General features: G+C 38.1%; 1 protein-coding gene across 1 annotated transcript in view; it reads right to left on the minus strand.

Moving 5' to 3' along the window:
• The window catches only part of LOC139478718 (SCY1-like protein 2), a 517,883-nt gene that overhangs the window by 149,291 nt on the left and 343,570 nt on the right, over window positions 1-25,022 (minus strand). The window contains exon 18 of the mRNA XM_071261308.1: window positions 22,198-22,584. Coding sequence (XP_071117409.1) covers window positions 22,198-22,584 — 387 coding nt within the window. The remainder of the gene's footprint in view (window positions 1-22,197; window positions 22,585-25,022) is intronic.

The following is a 25,022-nucleotide window of genomic DNA, read 5'->3' on the forward strand; positions in this document are numbered from 1 at the left end:
AAACAATAGACACTACTCCAACTAAAACAAACCAAACTTCCCAACCAGCCACCACCCAAAACCTAAATAACCTCACCTTACTCCTAGCATACATGCATAGTCAAAACTCACCAAAAGCTAGCATGAAATCCTTCCACAAAGTAGCTTTCAATCTAAAATTAACCAATCTTCCCTTCTTCCTCTTTAACCTCCATCTTAAAGAACTCATCGAATAAAATAAAAAATAAAAAATAAATCACCAATCACCCGAACCCAATAATGGAAGGACTAAATATTTTTCAGTGGAACGCCAACGGACTCACCTCCCACGGCCATGATCTAAAAACTAAATCTAAACTAAATGAAGGCCCTCACATTGCTTGTATCCTGGAAACCAAATTCTCAAAAAAATCCAAATTCACACTACCTAACTAGAACTGACAGAGCCAAACCCAAAACAAGAAGAGCCGCAGGAGGCCTAATCATATTTATCAGGGAAGATATAAATTACGAAGAAATAAAAATAGACACGCCAAACCTAGAAGCCAACTGCATTAAAATCACATTAAATAACCAAAACATAAACATCATAAATATTTACCACTGGGCGGAACAAAATGTCCAACCTGAGGATCTAAACAAACTACTCCAAATAAGCGATAAATCTACAATATTCCTAGGAGACTTTAACGCTCACCATCCTACATGGAGAATAGATGATAAAATAGATAATCATGGCAAATTAATCTCCGAATGGATAGCAACGACCTAGTACTCCTAAATAGCAACCAACCCACGAGGTATGATAAGATAAACCCAAAAATGACGGCTATCGACCTAACCATATGCACCGCAGATCTAGCTCAAAGTACTCATTGGGAAGTGCACGACGTCCTGCTAGGTAGTGACCACTTCCCCATAAACATAACCATAGGAAATACAAACGTACCAATCCACACAGAAAACCAAGAACCAAAATTCCATTACAATAAAGCTAACTGGGACCAATTCCAAGATATCTGCAACGAAGCTAACTTAAACAAAATAGAAAATAATGATCCAGAAACCTATTGTAAGACTATATAATAAACGCAGCCAAAACCTCCATCCCCTTCAAAACATCTAAGACAGGCAAATCGACGGTACCATGGTGGAATGAGGAAATAGAACAGACTAGATGAAAACGTAAATCAGCCTTCAATAAAGCAAAACGCGACTACAAACATCTAAACATAGCCCACGAACTTAACCACCAGGTTCAAAAACTAGTCCAAATAGCCAAAAGTAGAGACTGGAAAAAATTCTGCGAAGGTATAAATAACTGTACAGATGCCAGAACGGTCTGGCGCAAAATCCACGCCATTAGAGGCTTAAAACGACACAAAAAAAACCCCTAACATTAACAACTCAACCAACCCCGCCCAAAAAGCAAATAATCTTGCCAACCACTTTTCGTCCGTTAGCAGTCACACCAACTTCAGCCAAAAGTTCAAAGATAAACTTGAAACAGAAAACAAACCCACAAAAGAATCAAACAATAACAATCTAGAAATAAACCAACCCTACACAATGGAGGAGCTCCTCTACATAATCCAAAACAGGAAAAAGGGCACAGCCCCAGGATTAGACCTAACTTCTCACCAAATAATTAAAAACTCCCCCTAAAACTAATCCAGGCACTACTTAAACTATACAATCTCATCTACCTAAACGGACAGGTTCCTACTCCCTGGAAACAGGCCCTAGTCATACCAATCCCTAAACCTAATAAACCAGCTAATCAAGCTAACTCATATAGGCCAATATCCCTAACTTCAAACTTATGTAAAGTAATGGAATTAATGGCTAAAAATAGATTACAACATTACCTAACCCAAAATAACATCATAAACCCAGATCAAAGCGGTTTCACTCCTGGCCGCTGAACCCTAGATAACCTCGCCCGACTAGAGCAAGATATTAAGACAGGACAACTAAATAAACAATATACCAAAGGCATCTTCTTAGACTTCTCTAAAGCTTTCGACATGGTATGGCACGACGGGCTAATACAAAAACTTAAAAAAATAGGACTCAAAGGTCAGATAATAAACTACATCCAGGACTTCCTAAACAATCATAAAATAACCGTGGGTATAGACCAAACACTCTCGGACCAATGTCCCCTAGAAAATGGCACTCCCCAGGGTAGTATACTCAGCCCCACCCTCTTCAATATAATGATAAACGATCTATTCGAGGGCCTATCCCCTAAAGTAAACACATCAAAATTTGCGGATGATGGAGCCATCTGGATCCGCACTAAAAGCATTAAAATGGCCCAAAATTTACTCCAAAAATCTCTTAATAAAATACAACAATGGGCTGACAACTCAGCTTAACTCAGAAAAAAACAACAGGAATAGTATTCAAACATAAAAACATGAAACCCGTCTCCCCAATCCTCCAGCTAAACAATCAAACAATCAAATTTCAAAAACAAACCAAATTCTTAGGACTTATTTTCGATGAACATCTCACCTGGGATGCTCACATCCAAAACCTAACAACTAAATGCAGTAAAGACCTTAACACCCTAAGATGCCTAACTGGCTCTAACTGGGGAGCCTCCAAAGATACCCTCCCCTCTCTCTACATATCACTAATTAGATCAAAACTAGACTACGGCTGCGCCATATACAGCACCCTAATTACAAACAACTCTCTATCTAAAAAACTTGACTCAATACAATATCAGGCTCTCAAACTAATTACACCCACCCAACATGGCACCTCCTACACTTCACTTCAGGCCTTAACAGGAGAAATGCCACTAAGTCTACGCAGGGAACAGCTAAGCTTAAATTTCTGGGCCGCGTCCCAATCAAACCCTCTCATCCAAAACTTAATAAACCAAAACATCAGCCCCAAAAACCAAGCTCTAGCTTGTAAACACCCCTTACTTACCCCAATATCCCAAAGAATAACAAACTACCTAAATAAACACAAAATTAAAAATCTTAAACAAAACTGCAAACAATCAAATATCTTCACCCCTAAACTTAAAATACCCAAAATAGACACAACACTAGCTAGCCAAATTAATAAACAAACCAACCCAAAACCACCACACTAGCATACATACACGAAAATTGGCCAAATTGGTGTCACATTTACACGGACGGATCCTCAGATCCGACCTCCAAACACACAGGTTTCGGAGTCCATACCACACAACCAACTAAAACCACACAATCCTTCCGACTCCCAAATAACCAATCAATATTCACGGCAGAACTAATGGGAATGGCCTCAGCCCTCCATAATCAAGAATCCAAAAACCACAAAAAAATCCTAATACTTACCGACTCCCTAAGTGGACTGCAAGCCCTCCAAAACAAAAATACCCAAAACCGACCTAAATTAATAAATCAAATACTTAAAAGCTCTAACTAAGGCAGGCAAACAAATAACCTTCCAAAAAAGCAGCTAAGCTATCCCTCAAAATCCCAGAAATAAGCTTAAACTTACCCATCTCAAAATCAGAAATTAAAAGTGTAAACAAGCAAAAAATCACCAAAAAATGGCATAACCTTTATCTAAACTCAAATAGCCAAATCAAAAAAGTACTCAGCAAACAACTAACCCAACCAAAACTCCTCCATCCATCAAAAAAAACAGAGTAATCACTAAACTCCAAACAAGACACACCAACCTAAATAACCACCTAAAAAAATAAAAAAACACACTACAGGTAACTGCCCACACTGCAAAACTAGAAACCCCAGAACACGCACTCATCCACTGCACACACTACCTCACACATCGAACGGCATTACAAACCACCCTCAATCTAAACAAGGCTCTCACTCTAGAAGCAATACTAAACCCACAAAATAAACTAGAAAACTTCAAGGCCTTAGACGTATTCTTAATCAAAACGGACCTAATAAAACGCATCTAAAAACACAATAATGCACTAAATCAAAATCACATAAACAAACAAATATCCACCATACCCAGCTTCCTTAGTTCTCCTCCCCAACCCCATCGGCATCTATTCCAAATCTCAAAATTCCCAAATTCTATATAAGCAACCCCTAAAGCCCCCTCTTGGGTTGCACACACCACTTTTGCCCCTTTCGGAAACACATTAAATGGCCTGGCCGGGCCCCTGTGCGAAATACGCATCAGTCGGAAAGCGCATGTTAAATCTCCAAAGTAAGTAAGTAAGTAAGGTAGTCTATAAGACTATGTAGACATATCTTTTGTCTGGGAGATGGGATCTTGATACCTTAGGCATTTATCTAAAAGCTTCAAATCTATTAAACTATGTAGACATAACTCTTGTTTTATTGAATTGTATGTCTAGGAGATGCGCTCCCATTACCTTAGGCTAGCATCTATCTAAAAAGCTATAACTGAAACTACTGACACTTGGGGAAGCGATCACCTTCCTATACTCACCTACATAGGTAGCCCACCACAATTAGAGGAACAGCCCAATCCTCAGCCAACATGGGACTATGCAAAGGCTAATTGGCCTAAATTCAGGAAGGAATGTATATCATTCAAGTCCTAAGAAATTGCCTCGGATGATCCTGATCTTTTTTGCCAAAATCTCACCTCAGCAATTTTTGCCGCAGCTGAAAAATCAATTTAAAAAAAAGACCACAAAACTGTCAAAACTCCTGTACCATGGTGGAACAGGGAAATAGCAAAAGCTAGGAGCGTGAGAAAGAAAGCCCTAAATAGGTAAAAAAGGGATAAATCAGCCTTTGCCCAAGTCCGAGCAGCCAGGACGAAAGTAAGACAACACATTGACAATTCTAAAAAAGAGTCATGGCAGACCTTCTGCAAATCTCTAAATGAGAAAACAAATCCTAAAACAGTCTGGAGCAAAACACACGCAATCAGGGGTAAGCGTAAACCCACAAAAATTCCCAAGTTAGCCAACGCCCATACAGTCAAAGAAAAGGCCAACATTCTAGCTGAGCACTTCTCATCTGTCAGCAGCAACACTAATTGCAGCAAAGAATTCAAACATGAAAAAATGCTTATGCCTAAGATCTCAAAACGTCCGCAAAGCAAGCATCTGGTATACAATATACCATTTACCGTGACAGAGTTTGATGATGTGATACAACATAGAAAAGGCACAGCACCTAGTCTTGACACAACCAGCTACGAGATATTGAAAAACCTACCTGATCAAACCAAAGGTTTACTCACTGAGTTGTATAACACGATATGGTCCAAAGGAGAAATCCCAAAAGCATGGAAACATGCTGCAGTTATCCCGCTGCTAAAGCAAGGGAAAGACGAAGCCCTACCAAACTCTTATCGACCGATCTCACTCACCTCAAACATGTGCAAAGCCATGGAAGCCATGGTTACAGAAAGGCTCATGCATCACCTTGAAACTGGCAACCACATAAAACCTGACCAAAGTGGCTTCAGGAAGGGACACTCGAGTCTAGATCATATTCTAAGACTGGAAAATGAAATACAAAAAGCTCAATTAAACAGACAATTACTAGCCGCAGTATTTCTTGACTTCAGCAAAGCCTTTGACATGGTATGGCATGACGGACTCCTCTCAAAACTAGCACAAAATGGAGAAGAAGGGAACATGGCAAACTTCATAGACAGCTTCCTGCAAGACAGGTCGCTATCAGTTAAAATAGGGAACAATCGATCTGATCCTATGGCACTGGACAATGGCACGCCACAAGGCAGCATTATAAGCCCAACCCTGTTTAATATCATGATCAATGATCTTTTTGACCATGTCAACTCTCCTACCTAAACTTCTAAATTTGCTGATGACGGAGTAATATGGGTAAAGCACAGAGATATTTCACAAATCAGAAAAAAACTCCAGTCTGCCCTGGACGGAGTATATCAATGGTGCAATAAATGGGGGTTCACCCTTTCAAGTGAAAAAACTGTTGGGAGTTCTATTCAAACACCGGGGGAAAGATGCTATGATATCCCGTGTCTCCATAAAAGGCAAACTTATCAAATTCGAAAAAGCTGCAATATTTCTTAGGGTGATACTTGATCAATACCTCACTTGGCACAAACATATAGAATATGTGGAAAACAGATGTCAAAAAGGCAAATTACGGTCAATTTCAGGGACACTCAGCTGGACCTCTACAAATCTTTTATCAGAAACAAAATTGACTATGGTTGTGAGGCTTTTCATTCAGCATACTGTCTTGAGGCGCCTAGACAGAATACAATACAAAGCCCTAATGCTGGCCATAGGTGCAGCAACAGGCACCTCACTAGAAGCACTACAAGTAGAAACGGGAGAACTCCCATTGAAACTAAGAAGAGAGCAGGCAATATTATTGTTCTGGGGACGAACATCAAACCCTTTGGTTAAAAAGATATGGCAAGACAAAAACACTCGAGATGAAGCCCTAGCTCGAAAAAATCCCTTACTAAAGCCATCTGGGATATTAGTACGTGAACTCATTCGAAGTCACAATTGCGATGACATTCAGCCTCCAGAAAGTCACTACAAAGGGTTACACCCTCCCTGGACTTTAAAAACTCCCAAAGTTGACACTGCTTTAACATCAGAAGTCACTAAAGGAGAAAACCCAACCCTACTATGATCAGTAGCTATCACTAAAATTCAAACTACCTGGGACAGCTGGGCCCATATATACACTGATGGATCCAAGAATCCTATCAACAACAGTGCTGGTTACGGGATCCACTCCACAGCTCCAAACCCCAAGCACATTCAGTTCGCTTGCCTGATGGTCAGTCAGTATTCACGGCTGAATTGGAGGCAATTCATCATGCACTCAAACTCGTACCAGAACTTCCGGAAACAAAGACAGTCATCCTATCAGACTCGCTTCAGAAGTGCACTTCAAGCCATCAGTGGCAGAAACTCAAACTCCAGGCCAAACACAGTCAACAATATTCTATACGAATATACAAAACTATCGGACCAAGGGCAACAGGTGGAGCTGTGTTGGATCCCCTCTCACATAGATATTCATGGAAATGAAAAAGCAGACTCACTGGCGAAGCTAGCTCTAGACAAAGCGGATATACAGCCTATTCCCTTTAGTAAACTAGAGATAAAAAGCAAAATCAAAGCCTCCATAGCAGAAAGATGGCAAGCCCAATGGGACGCAAGTAAGATCGGCAGATGGCTATACAAAATTCAACCCAAGGTCCAACAAAAGCCAAACTCATACTCAAATGAAAGGAAAATTGAAATCTCACGCCTCAGACTTGGTCACAAAAAGCACTATGACAAGGTTTGTTCATCTTGCAATCAGACTGAAACCATTGATCACGTGTTACTAAAATGTCAAGACCATGCCCCAGCCCGGGCTAGGCTAAAACAAGAATTGCAGTTAGATCCGCTATCTGTCATAGATCTCCTAAAGCCAAGAGATGCAATAGCGAAGGCCAAACTAACTCTATTTCTGAGAGATGGACAGCTTCTCGAACGTATATAAACAGAGCAGCCAAGGATAAAAATGAAATCATATCAATATAAGAAAATAGAAATCATATCAATACAAAAACAGTAATTATGTGAACACTGAACTCAGAACAGATATGTGTACCCTTCTCACACACATGAGTCCCTAAGAGGGACAGGTCAGCCGAAATTGCCTAGGCAGAAGACACTTAATGCAACAACAACACCCAGCTCCCTTAGTTCTCCTCCCCAACCCCATCGGCATCTATTCCAAATCTCAAAATTCCCAAATTCTATATAAGCAACCCCTAAAGCCCCCTCTTGGGTTGCACACACCACTTTCGCCCCTTTCGGAAACACATTAAATGGCCTGGCCGGGCCCCTGTGCGAAATATGCATTAGTCGGAAAGCGCATGTTAAATCTCCAAAGTAAGTAAGTAAGTAAGGTAGTCTATAAGACTATGTAGACATATCTTTTGTCTGGGAGATGGGATCTTGATACCTTAGGCTAGCATTTATCTAAAAGCTTCAAATCTATTAAACTATGTAGACATAACGCTTTTTTTATTGAATAGTATGTCTAGGAGATGCACTCCCATTACCTTAGGCTAGCGTCTATCTAAAAAGCTATAACTGAAACTACTCATATTTTATATATGCATTTTACCTGATGATAAGTATTACTTGCTAAACTATAATTATATGAAAGGATGTATAAATATTACACCATGATAACTCATAAAAGCACTTGATGTGGATCTATTATTATTATTATTATTATTATTATTATAGATTTACTTAAATAAATGTTTAACAACGCGTGTGGTCTGACGTTGATTAATGAATAATTTGCATACACGTATATGCAAGGGGCCGACGTATGGTTGTCAGTAGGAAGTGACAACTTGGAGATGATGACTTGCGGTATATACAGTTTGACTTTATACATGTAGATATATACATACAGAAGACACTATGTGCCAAGTCAGCACATGGTGGTAGTGGTTGTTGTCTTAATTGGTGCCCTGGAGCACCCAGCCTAACCCTAGTTAGGCTAAGGGTAAAACCTTTCTTTTCTCCTTTCTTCAATCTCTCTGGACCAAGGCTTATATAGCCAAGGTCACTTGTCATTTAGTAAGTAATAAATATAAATGTAAACAGTAATTCATCAGCAGGATGGCAGATGGTCAATGTACACAAAAATGGGGATTAACAATTATGATTAGCATCTTATAAATAATAGCAACTAAGTGTTTCAAGGCATATAGATGTCATGGCTCCAGGGTAATGAGCCTTTGCAATTAAATATTATTCAGACAATGGGTGTCGTAAATCAGTCGCTATCACAGTATTCTGAATGACAGTTACGGCCAGTACGACTGATTCCACAAAATTATCGTCTATCTCTCGCATCCATGGGATAAACATTTGAGGCGTTGCACAGTACGTGGGAAGCACTGCCATACAACCATATATCAGACCTTCCCGAATGTTCGTTTGTTCAGGTTTCAAAACTTTAATCCAGAACTGTGTCAACATATTTTTCAAGCGTAGTCTGAAATGGAAGTCGCCAGGTTGAAACGAGTGTTGTTAAGCTCGAGAAAGCTGCTTAAGAAAGGCTTAAACTGAATCCTAAAGAATTTGAAAGCAGGGCCAAACAGGAAAAAGTTGACTCTGTGTGTCATCATGTTACCTGGCACCACCCCACTTTCCCACTCTATCAGTAAGAGTTTTCTAATTGGTACACAAATACCTTTGCTTCGGTGTCAGTGAGGAAGAATTCTGAATTATGTCCATCACTGTCCACAGAAATCCTCAAAGTATAGTAACGCTCAACAATGCCTGTGGCATTAAAATAACCCATAGATGCACGTAACTCTCATTGACAATGGCTGTCCATCTGTCTGTTACAGCTACTGTAAACTTTTGCCTGTTACAACTGCCATTTAACCGTCTTGTTCACAAAACTAATTGTTAAAACTTCATTAACAAATACAGTACTCTTATTTGATAAATGTGATATTTCTGACAATTTACGTAAGCTAATTGGTAGATCCACTGACTGTCCAGTCCCTCACATCAGCTGACGTTCCTATGCACAAGACATAAGATTCAAAGACTAATAAAATCAATCTCCAGACCATACAGGAAATAGAACCCAAATATTGTGTATTAGATGATGGTTATGCCCTGAAATGCTATTATGTTAGAGTTAAAGTGTTTTATGATATACAAGGAATGATAAAGTTAACAGATGGTCTGTGCAAAAGGGGTATCCAAGGATATGATAGTGAATGCACAATACAAACTTGTTTGAGTGATTTGAGTTGTTAAAGACTAACAAATAGCAAGTGTTTTCCAATCCTATACGTGTGCTTGCATATACACGTAACAAATTCAGATATACCACCTGTGTGAAGATTTATGAAGCTCTCAGAACTGAGAAGCCAAGCATTACGTGCATTCACACACAGAAACAATAGAATGCTTGTGTGTATGTCCTTTCCTCTGAAAAAATAGCACTAAAGTACTTCAAATTGTAGTAAACATAAAAATGAATAAATCATGGTAACTTAAGTTACTTGGGGTGTCTCCCATAGATTTTATTGACAGTTTTCGTTAATGGGAATTATGAAGTCACTTTCCCTTCTTCACATGGTAATTAGAACTGTCAGAGCATTTCGGTAACTATTTCTAATGACTTGTAGGGGCATTGATACTCAAACATTTTATAAGGATTGGCTGTTGTGATTGATTAATCTATGCAGTCAAAGACATTATAACCGTTTATATCAATTATTACCTTGATCAACTGATTGCTTATAAAGGCCACTAATCAACGACGTCCCAAATATCCAGTAGAGATTTCATTAGCCACATGAAATGATATTTACCTGTATGCATAATGCTACATGTACATATATACGTTGTAGCTATCTACATAACTTACCCCAGAACATATAACAACCAGATATTTAAATAGTTTTACGATTCCAATTTAACGTAGTAATAAATGTCCAGTGACATTGAAATAATTCATGGAATCAATGGATATTGGTTTTCAGAATAAATTGCTCTCATATATTATGTTAGTTTTCTCTGTTTGTTATGGATAATAATATAAAAAGTCTGACTAAGTCAATGACAAATGCTTCATGAAATTTATTACACCCATCTGGCTATATTTAGAAGAATTAGAATGTAAATGGACAAATAATTAGATGGTTTTAATGATGTGATGTCTTCTATAGTCAGAATATATTCTTGATACTGTGATACATGCCTCCCCAAACAAAGGTACTTACAGACACAAGTGCATTCTTATTATTGGTTTCAAAATGATTTTATATGCAATAAAAAGTAGTTAGGTCTATTCACAAAGCATATTAAAGCTAATTCAATAACATGAGTGTAAGATTTCCTCACACAATTCTCAAAACCAACTTTCGAACTTACAAATTGATGATGACTACAATGAGTTAAAGTCAATGTAACTTGTGAGATATTTTTTATAAGTTTAAACAATATTTACTTCTTCTTTGCATGTATAAAACAACATTTTGAATTTTTGGATTCGATAACAATTTATTATTATCTACACCAGGGTAGATTCTGGGGACTCCCAGATTATACCCCCAGGGGAGTAGATTCTGGGAAAGGTGGGTAGATTCTGGGAGCTACCAGAATCTACCCAGGTATACTCTGAAGGGGGGTAGATTTTGGCAGCTTACATCGAGATACTTTGAAACTGTGCACTCTGAACCAGAAAGTTTTAAATCTGAATTCTTGATAAGAAAACAATGTGATGGAGAATCACTTCAGGAATTTGCAAATGCATTGAAAGGTTTGGATCAGAAATCATATAATAAGGTAGGAAGTCAAGTGAGGGATGAACAATGGATCAGTTTATTCAGGGTCTATACAAAAGAGAGATGGAATTAAAGATTCCCCATTCAAACTCTGAGACATTTGATGATGCCTCTACAAATGGCTTTAGAATGGGAAGCAATCAAGAAAGATGTGAAGGGTTCCTATCAACAGGAGAAACATGTTGCTGCAGCAAAAAGTGGTGGAAATTGTGATATTGATGAGCTCACAATTATGATGAAACAAATGATGAAAATGCATGCAGATAGAAGCCAGATCAATGCAGAGAAAAGAGCTAAATCAAATAATGACTGTTGGAATTAATTGACACAAAGATGGACACCGGAGATGGTAGTGCCCAGAGAGAAAATTACCACAATGCCTGAAAGCTGAAAGAATCAGTGAAAAGGGCCTGATAGTTTATGTGGCTAATGACCGCTGTGAATCTAATGGTAAAGCTGGTCCAAGTTATTATGCTTCCATAAATGTGCTAGGGACAGAGTCAGAGACTAGATCAACATTTACATTGTTGCATTATGATATTTGGAAGAAAATATCTTTAGATCAAACATGTGTATTAGATATATTTCATAACATTGTTGTGTCTGCTAATGGTAAACCTCTGGACATCTGTGGTACTATTAAAGTATGTATCAACCTTTGCAACTTTGAGGTTGTACAGAGAATACTTATATCAGTTGTACATGCATGCACTTAGCTCAAGATCTTTTGATAGGTTCAGATCTCATGTCACAATTAAAAGTCTGCGCTGATTTAGACAATTTGGAATTGAAAAGAAGAGGAAAGGTTACCATTAAGACAAAATCTACAAAGAAGACTGTGTTCAGCTGAGACTGTTGTTGTACCACCTGGACATGAAATGATTATTGCAGGAAAAGTGAAATCTACTTTACGTGGAACACTAGCTCCGATGGGCCCAGGTAAATTCTTGAACCAAACTTGAGATTTTCATCCCCAAATGGTATCCTTGTTGCACATAGTTTAGTGTTGTCAAACGGCATTGAAATTCCAGTGCTTTTGGTAAATACCTCAGAAGACCCCCTAACAGTATATAAGAATTCTACTGTAGGAACAATAGAAAATGATGATGACTTTTCAGTGACATCTGAACTCAATACTTCGAACATGTTGAATGGAGATCACTCTCATGTGTCATGTGCTGTAAATTAACATACAGGATTACACAGACATTGAGTGACCACTATAATGAAATTTTGAGGAGATGACACCTTGAGAACAATGGTCAAGGTGAAGAGCATAGAAAATCAATTAATGTGTTCTTGCAAAGTTTGAAGATGTGTTTGCTTTGTGACCTGATGAGTTGGGTAAAACAGATATTATTACTCATCAAATAAACACTGGAAATGCTCCACCTATTCATCAGGCTGCAAGATCTTTACCAGCATCAAAGAGGTCTGAAGTAAAGGGACATTTAGAGAAAATGTTGGAACAAGGTGTCATCAGTACATCATACAGTCCATGGTCATTGCCAGTAGTTGTGGTTGTCAAGAAAAATAGAGAAGAAAGCGTTTTGTATAGATTTTTGAAAAATCAATGATATTTCAAAAAAGGATGCTTTTCTGATTCCGAAAATAAAAGACACATTCGATTGTTTAGCCTGCAGTCAATGTCAGGCTACTGGCAAGTCACAATGGACAAACAAGGCAAAGAGAAAAAAGTATTTCAAACATCTTATGGCTTTTACCATTTCAATATTATGCCTTTGGGGCTGACTGGAGCTCCAGGAACATTTCAAAGATATAAGCCGGCTGTGTCAGCAGGATTTCAGTTGGAAGTTTGCCTTACCTACCTGGATGACGTGATTATTTTCTGTAAGAGCATTGATGAACACATGACACAACTTAGAGCTGTATTGTCCAGACTTCCAGAAACTGGTTTGAGATTAAAGTATGAAAAGTGTCATTTTGTGAAGAAAAGTGTATGTTTCATGTCTAGGGCACATTATATCTCAAAATGGTGTTGAAATGGATAAGAGTTGTTTGTGAATGGCCAACACCTTCAACAACGAATGAAATCCAACAATTCTTGGGTTTTAAATCATACGTTTTGTGAAAAAAATTGCAAAATTACAGCTCTACTGCACAAGCTCACACAGAAAGCAGCCATATTCAAATGGGACTATAGCACGGAATCAACATTTACGACACTGAAATATCAACTTATTAAGGCTCCAGTGTCAACGCATCCTCGGTTTGATCAGTCATTCATTCTTGATACTGATGTCCTGTACATGTGTTTAAAGGGGCACTAATCTCTGGCTTCTTTTCCGCTATCTGACACTAGCCGCTAGGGGTCACGAGCTGGCGCGAGGCGATTTGCTTGCTGATGCAACTGAGCATGACTGGACTGCCGTCTGCAAGGAGAGCTAAATAAACTTGGAGGCAATATTTGTTTTACATGTTTTATAACACTGATTGGTTACCCGTGATCTATGAAGATTTTGACGGGAGCATGTTAATTAATTTCTTCAGCCTAAACAAACGACAAAAAGCATGGCAGAAGCTCATGGGATGTCGTTATTTGGAAATACCCCTGATGGTTATAGTTTAATAATAATAAAAAAGTATCCATGTAGTGAAAGCATTTTCGGATTTCGGATTGAGTAGATAATACGATTACTACTCCCTTGTTGTCATCCATGTTTTGTGGTATAACCCTACACTTGTGTATTTGTCATCATTCACTTGATGCTCAGTTAATGAATTTATTACACGTATACAGGTATACAGGTATCATAAATGACATACTTTGACTCGTTAAAAGTAATATTTGTTATAGTTTGACGATTCTATGTCAACACGTAGTTCTCGCAATCAAGTGCGCGGGTGCCTCGACCGGTGACTGGTCAAACTGAGTCCATGTGAGAAATAATAACCGGTAATAGCGATCAGCTGCTTCACTACGTTTTATTATTATTTTAAATATATTTAGTAAAAGCTGCAACTAAAATAACCAGATATTGGAATATATTATTCCTGATAAAAGATAGTTTCAGATACAATTTTTGCCGATCATTGCATTTAAATTCTGTAAAGTTATATCATTGGGTGTGTCTTGACTGAATCACCAGTAGATTCCTAGAAAACGTGTGTACAGCTGATTGCTGTTTCTGGCTTAGTTTACAAGAAAATACACAAAGTAATCTTAATCCCTGGATGTAAAACAATGCCTAGCAGAACAAAAAAATACAATTTAAACAGTAAATCAACATGTCTAGTGATTTTTTTATCTCAAATTTTAAATGTGTACTGATCAAGTTTCTCATCACCCATTCGTTTACCGGAATTCGCTAAAGGTGTAGTTCTACGATGTTATTTCTTTCTGCACATAATTTCATTTAGTGCTTCTCACTAAATGGGTTTATTGAAACCATAATGCACCTCGTTGTTTATCTCCTTATGTCATTTCCTCTTACAATCTCCCGCCACTTACGTCATAATTCTACTTCCTATGATGTCATCAAACTTTCTCTTGCGTCATCACCATCTTCATCACCATCATCCGTTAGTTCTGCCAAAATTTTCTGTACCCAATTTTGTACAGCAGTTCTCAACTTTTGGTTGTTCGACTCAACTTTTCGGCTTGTGACTGCTAATTTCGACTCCTCCTTTTAACCGATTATTATTACTCTTCCGCTTCGACTTTCTCTTTCGCCATACACCCCGCTCATAATGCCACCTAAGCGTAAGGCATCTATGAATCACAAGCTGGTGAGGACCGGCGGTAAGAACCGGAGGACTACTACTGCAAGTGGGACGTCAACAACAACCACAGCACCAGGTGAGTTACCAAACTTCGTTTCGCACGATAGGCCCCCGTCTGCAATGCCAAATGTTAACATTAATTCTTCACTTTTATTGCCAGCTCTTGGCCCTGTTACAGCCACTCCCTAACCGGTTCCTCCCACTATGGCAACCACAGCTGATCAGTTATCTCAGCACTTTGGCGCCATCATGGAACTTATTAGAAAGAATGATTCCTCCGTCATTTCTTCTAGGCCCCTTCTTAACAACACCCCACCAGTTAGCGGGGTGAGCAATGTTACTGATAATTCTGCCAGTATTATTCAGGCTGCGGCTGATCCTGGAATTCCCTCTGACGTCATGGCCTCGCCGATTGGTCACATGGGAGATCCCCTCTCCTACATGGCCGACAACATTGGCGCACATGTGAAGCAAGCCATGAGGAAAAAGATTTGGAAAGGGGAATATGTGGATCTGGCTGTGCTGTCCCCTAAAGCCAACGAAGCCGAAGAAGATGAAGGTACACTTAGACTAATTACCGACAGCACAGGTAAGGTGACGTTGACACAAGTACAGCCTCAAAGCTTGCCAGGCAAGTTGCTTGGCATCGGTGCATGGACAACATCCTTTCATGTTTTCATGTCAATATACACTGAGAAACATGCCTCTGTTAACACAGTGCAGGGTATGCTGTCATACATGGAGGCTATACGTAACGCAGCGTTCAGATTCGGTGGCGACGGGTGGTCAACGTATGACAAACAGTTTCGTCACCGGATGGCGCGGGACCCGATGAGGCAATGGGGTAGAATCGACGGCGAGGTGTGGCTGTGCTACATGATTCCGCAGCACAACAGGTCAAGGTAGTAATACTACATCAGTTAAGGAATTCCCACAAAACGTTTGCTGGGATTTCAACAAGGGTTCGTGCCTCAGGTTTGCATGTAAATTTCCACATAAATGTGGAAAATGCGGGGGTACCTCTCATGGAGTTTCAACTTGCTTTCGAGCTACAGGGGCCAGTAGGCCCCAAGCTGGCAGCACCCAGCAGAGCAGACAATTCCACTCAGGCAAGCATAATGTCAACAGCACCAACACCAGTAAGAATGGAGAACTTGAAGCCTTATTTGCTGCATTATGCCAGTGTTCACAAGCAGCAGGCAATTTCATTGTTTTCAGGTTTTAAGTATGGTTTTCGACTTAGGTACCAAGGCTTTCGCAAATACAGATTGGCAGACAAGCTGAGGTCAGCACAAGGGCCCGAAGCAAGGTACATTGTTCAGGCAAAACTTGATAAGGAGTTAGACTTGGGTAGAATGGCCGGGCCTTTCATTCGCCCTCCGTTCCAGAATATACAGGTGTCACCAATAGGCCTCGTCCCTAAAAAGCAGGAGTTGGTAACTCCATTTGCTGAGGGTAAGTCACCTGATAGCTTCAGGCTAATACATAATCTTTCGTACCCACAGGGCCAGTCTATTAATGACAACATTTCTCCACAGGATTGCACAGTCACGTACGCCCGTTTTGATGAAACAGTTAGGATGGCACAGGAGTTGGGCCCAGGGGCTTTGCTCTCCAAATTTGATGTTAAATCAGCATTTCGCATTATTCCCGTTCACCCAGCAGATTTTGAACTCCTGGGAATCGCCTTCCAAGGTGGCTTTTATGTCGATAAATGTTTGCCGTTTGGTTGTTCAATTTCATGTTCGATATTTGAAACTTTCAGTACCTTTCTGCAGTGGTGTATTCAGCAGCACCTTCCAAATGTGCAGAGTCCAATCTACATTCCATCGCATACGTCTCACAAAGGGGTTGAAAGAAGATCTGTCTATCTGGCTAGAGTTTCTTACCTATTTTAATGGCGTCTCGATCTTTCAGCAGGCTCAGTGGGATGACAATAGTACATTGCAGCTTTTCACTGATGCAGCAGGCAGTGCAGGTTTTGGGGCTTATTTCCAGGGTCACTGGGCGAGCGGTCATTGGCCACGACAATGGATTGACACGCTCATGACCAAGGACTTGACTTTGTTGGAGTTATTTCCAATTGTACTGTCTGTCAGACTCTGGGTAAGTCACTCGCGAACAAGAGGGTACTTTTCTATTGTGATAACCAGGCAGTAGTTCACATCATCAACAAGCAGTCCTGTAAGGTTCCAAGAACTATGGCTTTGGTCAGACAACTGGTTTTGCTATGCCTCAGTCACAACATTCTTTTTAAAGCTAAGTATATTAATACAAACGCAAATGTTATTGCTGATGCTCTCTCGAGATTCCAGTGGGCTCGTTTTCGGGAAGCAGCACCAACAGCAGGTTACTTTGCATGGGGTGTTTCAATAATGTTCAAATTTTTTTTCCAAAATATTGAATCCGCTAGAGGGGGATGTGCATTATACTCCGGTCCGCACTATACTCAAGAAAATACGGTAATTAGTGGTAGCATTACCTGATAAAGGTTCCCACTTGGCATTTATTGTGTCTGAGGTAATTATTCAATCTAAATCCAGGTTTGAAGTGAGGTGAAATGTGTGTTATGTAATACGCACGTGGCAGTCCAGCAAGAGATGAATGATAAGTTGATTTACTTTTTTTGTAAATCAAAGGATCATTCATAGCCATCAAAGGATCAACAGAAAATATGTTGATTAATTTATCACAGTTATCTTGCACAGTGGATATGTCAAAAGTGAGTGTTTACATGTCTAGGTTTACTAAAGCAAAGAGAATACACTCATATCATGGCATGAAGTACCGATGTAAAAACAACATACTTTATTCAAAGGGTTAACCGATAATACGTTGATTGATTGCTCATTGTTATCTAACTCAATGGAGTTTTTTAGGAACCGTGGACGTTTTGAAAATAGTTGTCATGTGGGCTTTCTCAGCCGACCTTTGAGACTTGACACCTATGTGAAACAACTGAAACAAGCTAAGTGATCAGTTGAGAAACAAAAATGGGTTAAAATATCTCTAAATGATATATATGTTTTAAAATATTTGATTGTTACAGAGACTAGTGACATCGAATACGTTTCTTTGTACAGCTGCAGACGTGTGAGACGTTGATCCTTTATGTAGATATTCATGCATACAATCCTCGAACAAGCTGCCTAAAATTATACATATAACTTTGGTAGGTTGTAATTATGAATTATTTCATTCATTTGCTGTAGCATTGAACAGAACATTCTTGTTCCTCTACGTCCTGGTTGGGAAAGTCCTTCGCAATAGATGTTGTTTTCACAAATCCTTTCTTTTGTAAGCATGTATATGTTACAGTCAATGTGATTCATTCAGGAAATTTTTGGAATGTCTAAATATTTCAGTCATTTTACAAATTGACTGACAAATCTGTCCAGTTATTAAACAGATTGACTAAAATATGATTAAGATGGTAAAAATGGCTTAAAAACATCACAACAGATTAAATTATGCTAGGATTAGAAGCCAAACAATATACAAATGTACTTTTACTCCTAACATTTTCAGTCACTTGGTGATGATATTAAACATAAAAATGTTAAGAATTTGTTATCATAACACATGGAGATATTTTCAGTCAATTTGTAAAATAACTGAATATTTAGGCATTATATAAATTTCCTAAGTGAAAATTGTGCACATTTTGACTGTAAAAATATAAACACAATAAAATAAGCAATGCTCAGGAGAAATATTTACTTTGTGTTTATAGTCAAAATAGAGTAAACAGAAATCACACAATTACCAATCAAGTTACTAATCAAAACTTTGTCACCATTACCAATGCTACCCACAACGATACCTACATTTAGTTATTATTTCCAAAACTGTATTTCATTTTGTTGATCAATATGACCATATGCCCCTTTTTTTAAAGATTTACTAAACCCGACTAATTGTAACAGCAGTGACGGGTTTGAAGTCACTATCAATGATTATATGACCCATCACGATGATGAATATACTTATTGTAACAGCAGTGACGGGTTTGAAGTCACTATCAATGATTATATGACCCATCACGATGATGAATGTACTTATTGTAACAGCAGTGACGGGTTTGAAGTCACTATCAATGATGATATGACACATCACGATGATGAATGTACTTATTGTAACAGCATGGATAATCTGTCAGAACATATTACCAGAGATGAGATTGAGAAATCGATCAAGTCACTTAAAATGGGCAAATCCCCGGGTATTAATGGTATACCACCTGAATGTTTTTAACACGCTAATTCAATTGTACCATTTTTAGAAATATTATTCAATGCTATATTGAAGAACGATGTTTTTCCCGATAGTTGGAATGTTAGCATGATTATCCCATTGTATTAAAATGGGGATGTTTATGATCCAAATTACCGTGGTATTTCTTTGCTAAATATAATGGGTAAAATATTCACATCTATCCTTAAATCCAGAATAATTGTATGTCTTCAGGTGCATGAAGTATTATATGAATGTCAAGCAGGTCTATAGACGACTATTCTACCATTGAAAATGTATTTATCCTTCAATCTTTATGTAAAAACCCAAAACACAGATTCTATGCAGCTTTCATAGATTTTGACTTTGGCATTTGACTGTGTTGACAGAAAAAAGCTATTGCATTACTTCTTATGAAAGGTGTACATGGAAAAATGTTTAGAATTCTAAAAGATATGTATGACAAGGTGTCAGCTTGTGTCAGAATTGGAAGTTCAAAAACTAAAATTTTCACAATATCATGTGGAGTATGCCACATATGTTATATGTTGACTCCTGAATTATTTATATTTGTCATTAATGATCTAGTAGATGAAATAAAGAAATGTGGACTGAGAGATGTTTTTGTCAGAGATGGACTAAATGATATCATGCTGCTATTATTTGCAGATGACGTAACATTGATTGATGACACTGTAAAAGGCCTACAAAGAAAACTTGATGTGTCAAAATGCTATTGTTACAAATGGGGCCTAGAAGTTGACCTAGAGAAGTCATGTATTGTTGTTTTCAGAAATGGTGTATACCTAAGAAATACAGAAAAATGTGATGGTAAACATATGAAGTAGGATCCCACCATAAATATCTAGGTATTGTCTTCACATCCAGATTAATTTGGTCAAAAGCGTGTGAAACATTAGCCTTTGCTTCCTATTCTTACCTTATTAAAGAATTATCCAAATATTTTTCTAAAGGTAGCATCTACAATGTTTGACAGTAAAATAGGTTCAGAAATTTGGGGTCACACTTCTCGTGCAAATATTGAAAAGATTCAGAGTTTTCACTATATACGATATTTATGCATCAATAAAAAAGTATCAATCAAAGCAGTACCAGGCTAAGTAGGTAGAACCTACTTATGTGTTTATTATTTTAGACGTACAAAGTATTGGTGCAGGCTGTTGTACATGGATAGTTATCGAAAAGCATGTTATGATATGTTGAAATGACAGGATGTAAATGGCAGCCACAACTGGGTAATGCATGTTCGTTTACTGCTATTTGAAACTAGATTTACATATGTTTGAGTAGCACAGGATTGTGTCAATATATAGAATTTTTTACAATGTCTTAAGCAAAGATGTAAACACATAGAGATTCAGAATTGGCGTGCTAAAATTATTTCTTTATCATTTCTAAACCATTATTCTACATATAAGTATGTCCAAAAAAAAGATCATGTCCGCACATTTATATTACGATGTCTGAGCCATAAGTTGGGTATTCAACACTTTTGTTACAATGACAAAGTCAATACTGATTAAAGTGCTATAATTGTAATCATGATATTATTGAAGATGATTACCATCTTCTTTTAGTTTGTTCATTTTACATGGAAAAAAGAAAGCTCTACATCCCAAGATACTTTTACAAGTATCTATCACAAGCAAAATTCAATCAACTAGTAGCAACAAAATAATTTAAGCTAATTATAAATATTGCTATATATTTGAATAGAAATCTACCTGTGTAATGGATCATAAATATTGTATTGAGATAGTTTAACTTTGTCCCACCTGTCCATGTGCAAAAGGTTTATCTCATGTATTGTACTCTTGGCCATGTGGCCTTTGATACTGAATAAACTTCTTCTTCATCATCTAAGGTGAATACATTTTCTAATACTAGACAATTGTTTCGCCTCAATCCACAATCCAATTCCAATGACTTTAACAAAATATTTATGATGTCAATATGAGGAGAATCATACATGCCAAAGTTCAGGTTACTCATTTCCGGCAATTTCAAAGCAAGAATTTAAGAACATTACTGTACAATTTTATTAGAAATGGCTGAGCAGTGGCCATAAATAGACTTTTCAATATAGCTGCTTGATGTCCATAATGAACATCAGATTCAGATGTCATCATTGCTGGGGACAAGCCTGTGAAGTTGCAGCTTCATTGTTCCAATGGTTTCTGAGGAGGTGATGTTTACAGTGTGAGGACATTCATAGTGTGAAAAGTGAAAAGGTTAAATAACTGTCCGAATTTCAAATTTCACAAAATAGAATATATGTGTAGAGCAGAGTGATCACCATAAGAAATTTCAGATTTCAGTATAGTCACATTGTTAAGGTCAAAACAAGGTAGAAAAATACAATATCACGAAAACTGCACCATAAGCTGACCTTTGCTGCAGGTGAGCTAGAAATCCCAAAACATTTTGCTCCTGGTGAGCTAGAAATCCCAAAACATTTACAGTGTCAAACATTTTTTAAGTTTTCATTCACATTTTCTATTAACATATATTATATGACACAAGCTGTGCTAATATCCTGAAGAGTCAAAGGCCTTTTGAGATTGTACATATCTATATAGCATCTAGAGGGTTAAGAAAATAACATTGAATGTTTGATCAAGTTTAGTACAGAATGTATGGTGCAACAAACCATATCCAGTAACCATACTCATGTACATGAAGGTATTGTATCACTGGCACAGTTTTATCACCATCTCTCAAAACATTCCATATCATAACTCACTGTAATATTGTCAACTCTATGACATTCAATAGACAATGTCCATGCAGCATGTTCAATGTCAAACAGTAATGAGGAGGAGGGAGGGCATAATAATAGGAAAGACTTTTAGTCACCACAATAGCCAAGATGGAAGGGTGGATACAGCTTTCAATGACCGGACAATAACTTACAGGCACAACCAATGGACCCAGACTATGTGTGCTTGGTCTGCGGGGTCTATCATACTTGTCACGATCTTCTCCAAAACAGAAAACTCCTAGACTATGAGTACTTGGTCGTCGAGGGCGCTCCCCCCCTTCACCAAACATACTGATGGGTAATATACCCACACTATGAGTGCTTGGTCGACGTGGCCTCTCAGATCCACGGTAATGATATTCCCCAAATCCACTTACGGAGAATGGTCCAAGACTATGTGTACTTGGTCTGCGAGGTCGATCAGGACTATTGTCATCTGAAGTGATACTTATTGTCGGGTGTCCTGTCCCAGGAGGAACCAAACTATGTCTGCGCTGGATGTCAAGAGGCTTGTCTAAAGTACAGGAGGTCTTTTCATCCTGAAAAATAGAATGTAACAACAAAGGTGTTTGAATTTCATACCAAAACAGCAACAGCCCCATCACAAATGTTCAAAAACTTTCCCACTGGAAACATGTGTCATGAATCATTTTGATTTTACCATATCCCACCAATATCTACCTATATTCATCTTTGATCCATAAAGTTATCTATCACAGTACAGCTTCCAGCTTATAGTTTATAGTTTAGCTATAGTTTAATAAGCATCCCTTCTGCATGGTAAAACACATGACTAATGCATTACAACTTTGCAACATAAACTAACATGCCTCTAACTTAATACGATAGCAGCACTTTCAGATTTAGGATAGCATATGCCCAATGCAATAAAACAAGTCCTATGCCATTAGCTACTTTAAATATCTCAGCAAATATTTCACATGAAGAACTTTGAAACCAGGAGTCTAACTTTACCGCATGACTCAAACAGTAGTGGTGGGTACTTCTTCAATTATAATTTAATGTGTACTCTCCCTTTGACTTGGACAGAGCTTGCCTACTGTAGGAAAAAATATCCTATTCTGACATCAAAACTCTGATATGCTGAATACTGTTATGCTGTTAATTTCTTAATACTGACAACAAACAATATACATTTGTTGAGTGGGTGACTGGACCCAAGAGTATCCCTAATCTGAATTAAAAGTCCAAGACAAGACACTAAATTTTGTACCAAACTGTGCACATTGATTTGTAACTACATGTATATATGTATATGTTTATTTTTCTACTTTTGTGTATGTACAAGTATCCTATTCCAATCATGTGTTAAATAAATTCTACCATGAATTTGAGGAATAATCAATTCTGATTGGTCAATCAGAGGTATCAAAATACCCCCCTTCTGATTGAAACAGCCGATTTGACAGACACATCACCATAGAAGCTTATCTTTTTAGAAGAGTACTTCTATAACATTCAATGTTGGTAGGCATATTTAAATAATCATGTGTACAACTATAGGCTACAAAATGCAAAGTTGCAGTTATTATAATATTAAAAAAATGTGTGGCAAAATATATCATGCAGAACACACGATAGAAATCTACAAAGAGATTTATTTCAAGTTTTGAGGACAACATAGAGCTTCCTTTTTGGTGCTCTACTATACACTACTGTGTCATCATATGTTTGGAATCACAATGAGTGGCATGACGTAATAATAATGATGTGTGGTGTAGAAGGAAACATTTGCAAGGCTTCCTTAGTTTTCTTTAGGGGTGCCAACCTCATGTTAGCTTAATTACTAAGTTGCCAGCCTTTCAGTACCTGTCATAAGTTTGACTGAAGTATTGTTGTCTAAACAAGCTGCATGAACATATAGAGTGCCATATTTTGTTGAAAGGATGTTGATGGTGATTCTGTAAATTCTGACCAACAACCCACTCAAAACACTGGACCCAACCCATGCCGATTCACTCAAAGCATTTGCTAACACCAAAGAATTCGCGTCATGGTAGAATGGAGATAAACATACATGTACTGTATTTTAAATGTAGTGCTGGGTTACCTGTAGATTTAAAGGGGCACTGATCTAACGCAATTCCCCGGACTGGTTGTTGCCTTTGTTATTGTTTTTTCCCCCGTGAGTACCCGGATGATACGCAACGCAACTGAGCGTGACCGGAGACTGGGCTACCGTCTGCAAGGACAGCTAAATAAACTTGGAGGCTGGAGGCAATATTTGTTTTACGCATTTTTGCATAAACACTGATTGGTTAACTGTGATCTATAAAGATTTCGACAAAGGGCGCATGTTAATTAATTTCTTCAGCCTAAACAAACAGACAAAAAAGAACAGCGGAGCTCATAGGATGTCGTCATTTGGAAATACCCCCGATGGTTATAGTTTAATACTAAAAAAAGTATCAATGCAGTGAAAGCATTTTCGGATTTGGGCTTGCGTCGATAATACGATTACTACTCCCTTGTTGTCATCCACTTTTTCTCGTATAACCCTACACTTGTGTATTTGTCGTCATTTCACTTGATGCTCAGTTAATGAATTTATTACAGGTACAATTAGTGGTAGCACCACTTAGATTACCTGACGTAGGTGCCCATTTGGCATTTATTGTGTCTGGGGTAATTATTCTGTCTAAATCCAGGTTTGAAGTGAGGTGAAATGTGTGTTATGTAATATGCACGTGGCAGCCCAGCAAGAGATGAATGATCAGTTGATTTACTTTTTTTTGTAAATCAACGGATCGATCCTAGTCATCAAAGGATTAACCGAAAATACGTTGATTGATTAATCCCTGTTATCTTGCACAGTGGATATGTCAAGAGTGAGTGTTTACATGTCTAGGTTTACTAAAACAAAGGGAATACACTCATATCATGGCGTGAAGTGCCGATGTAAAAACAACATACTTTGTTCAAAGGGTTAACTGATAATACGTTGATTGATTGATCA

Source organism: Haliotis cracherodii, unplaced genomic scaffold (genome assembly GCF_022045235.1).
Source record: "Haliotis cracherodii isolate W230 unplaced genomic scaffold, xgHalCrac1.p SCAF_4, whole genome shotgun sequence".
In the NCBI taxonomy this organism is placed as follows: Eukaryota; Metazoa; Mollusca; class Gastropoda; order Lepetellida; family Haliotidae; genus Haliotis; species Haliotis cracherodii.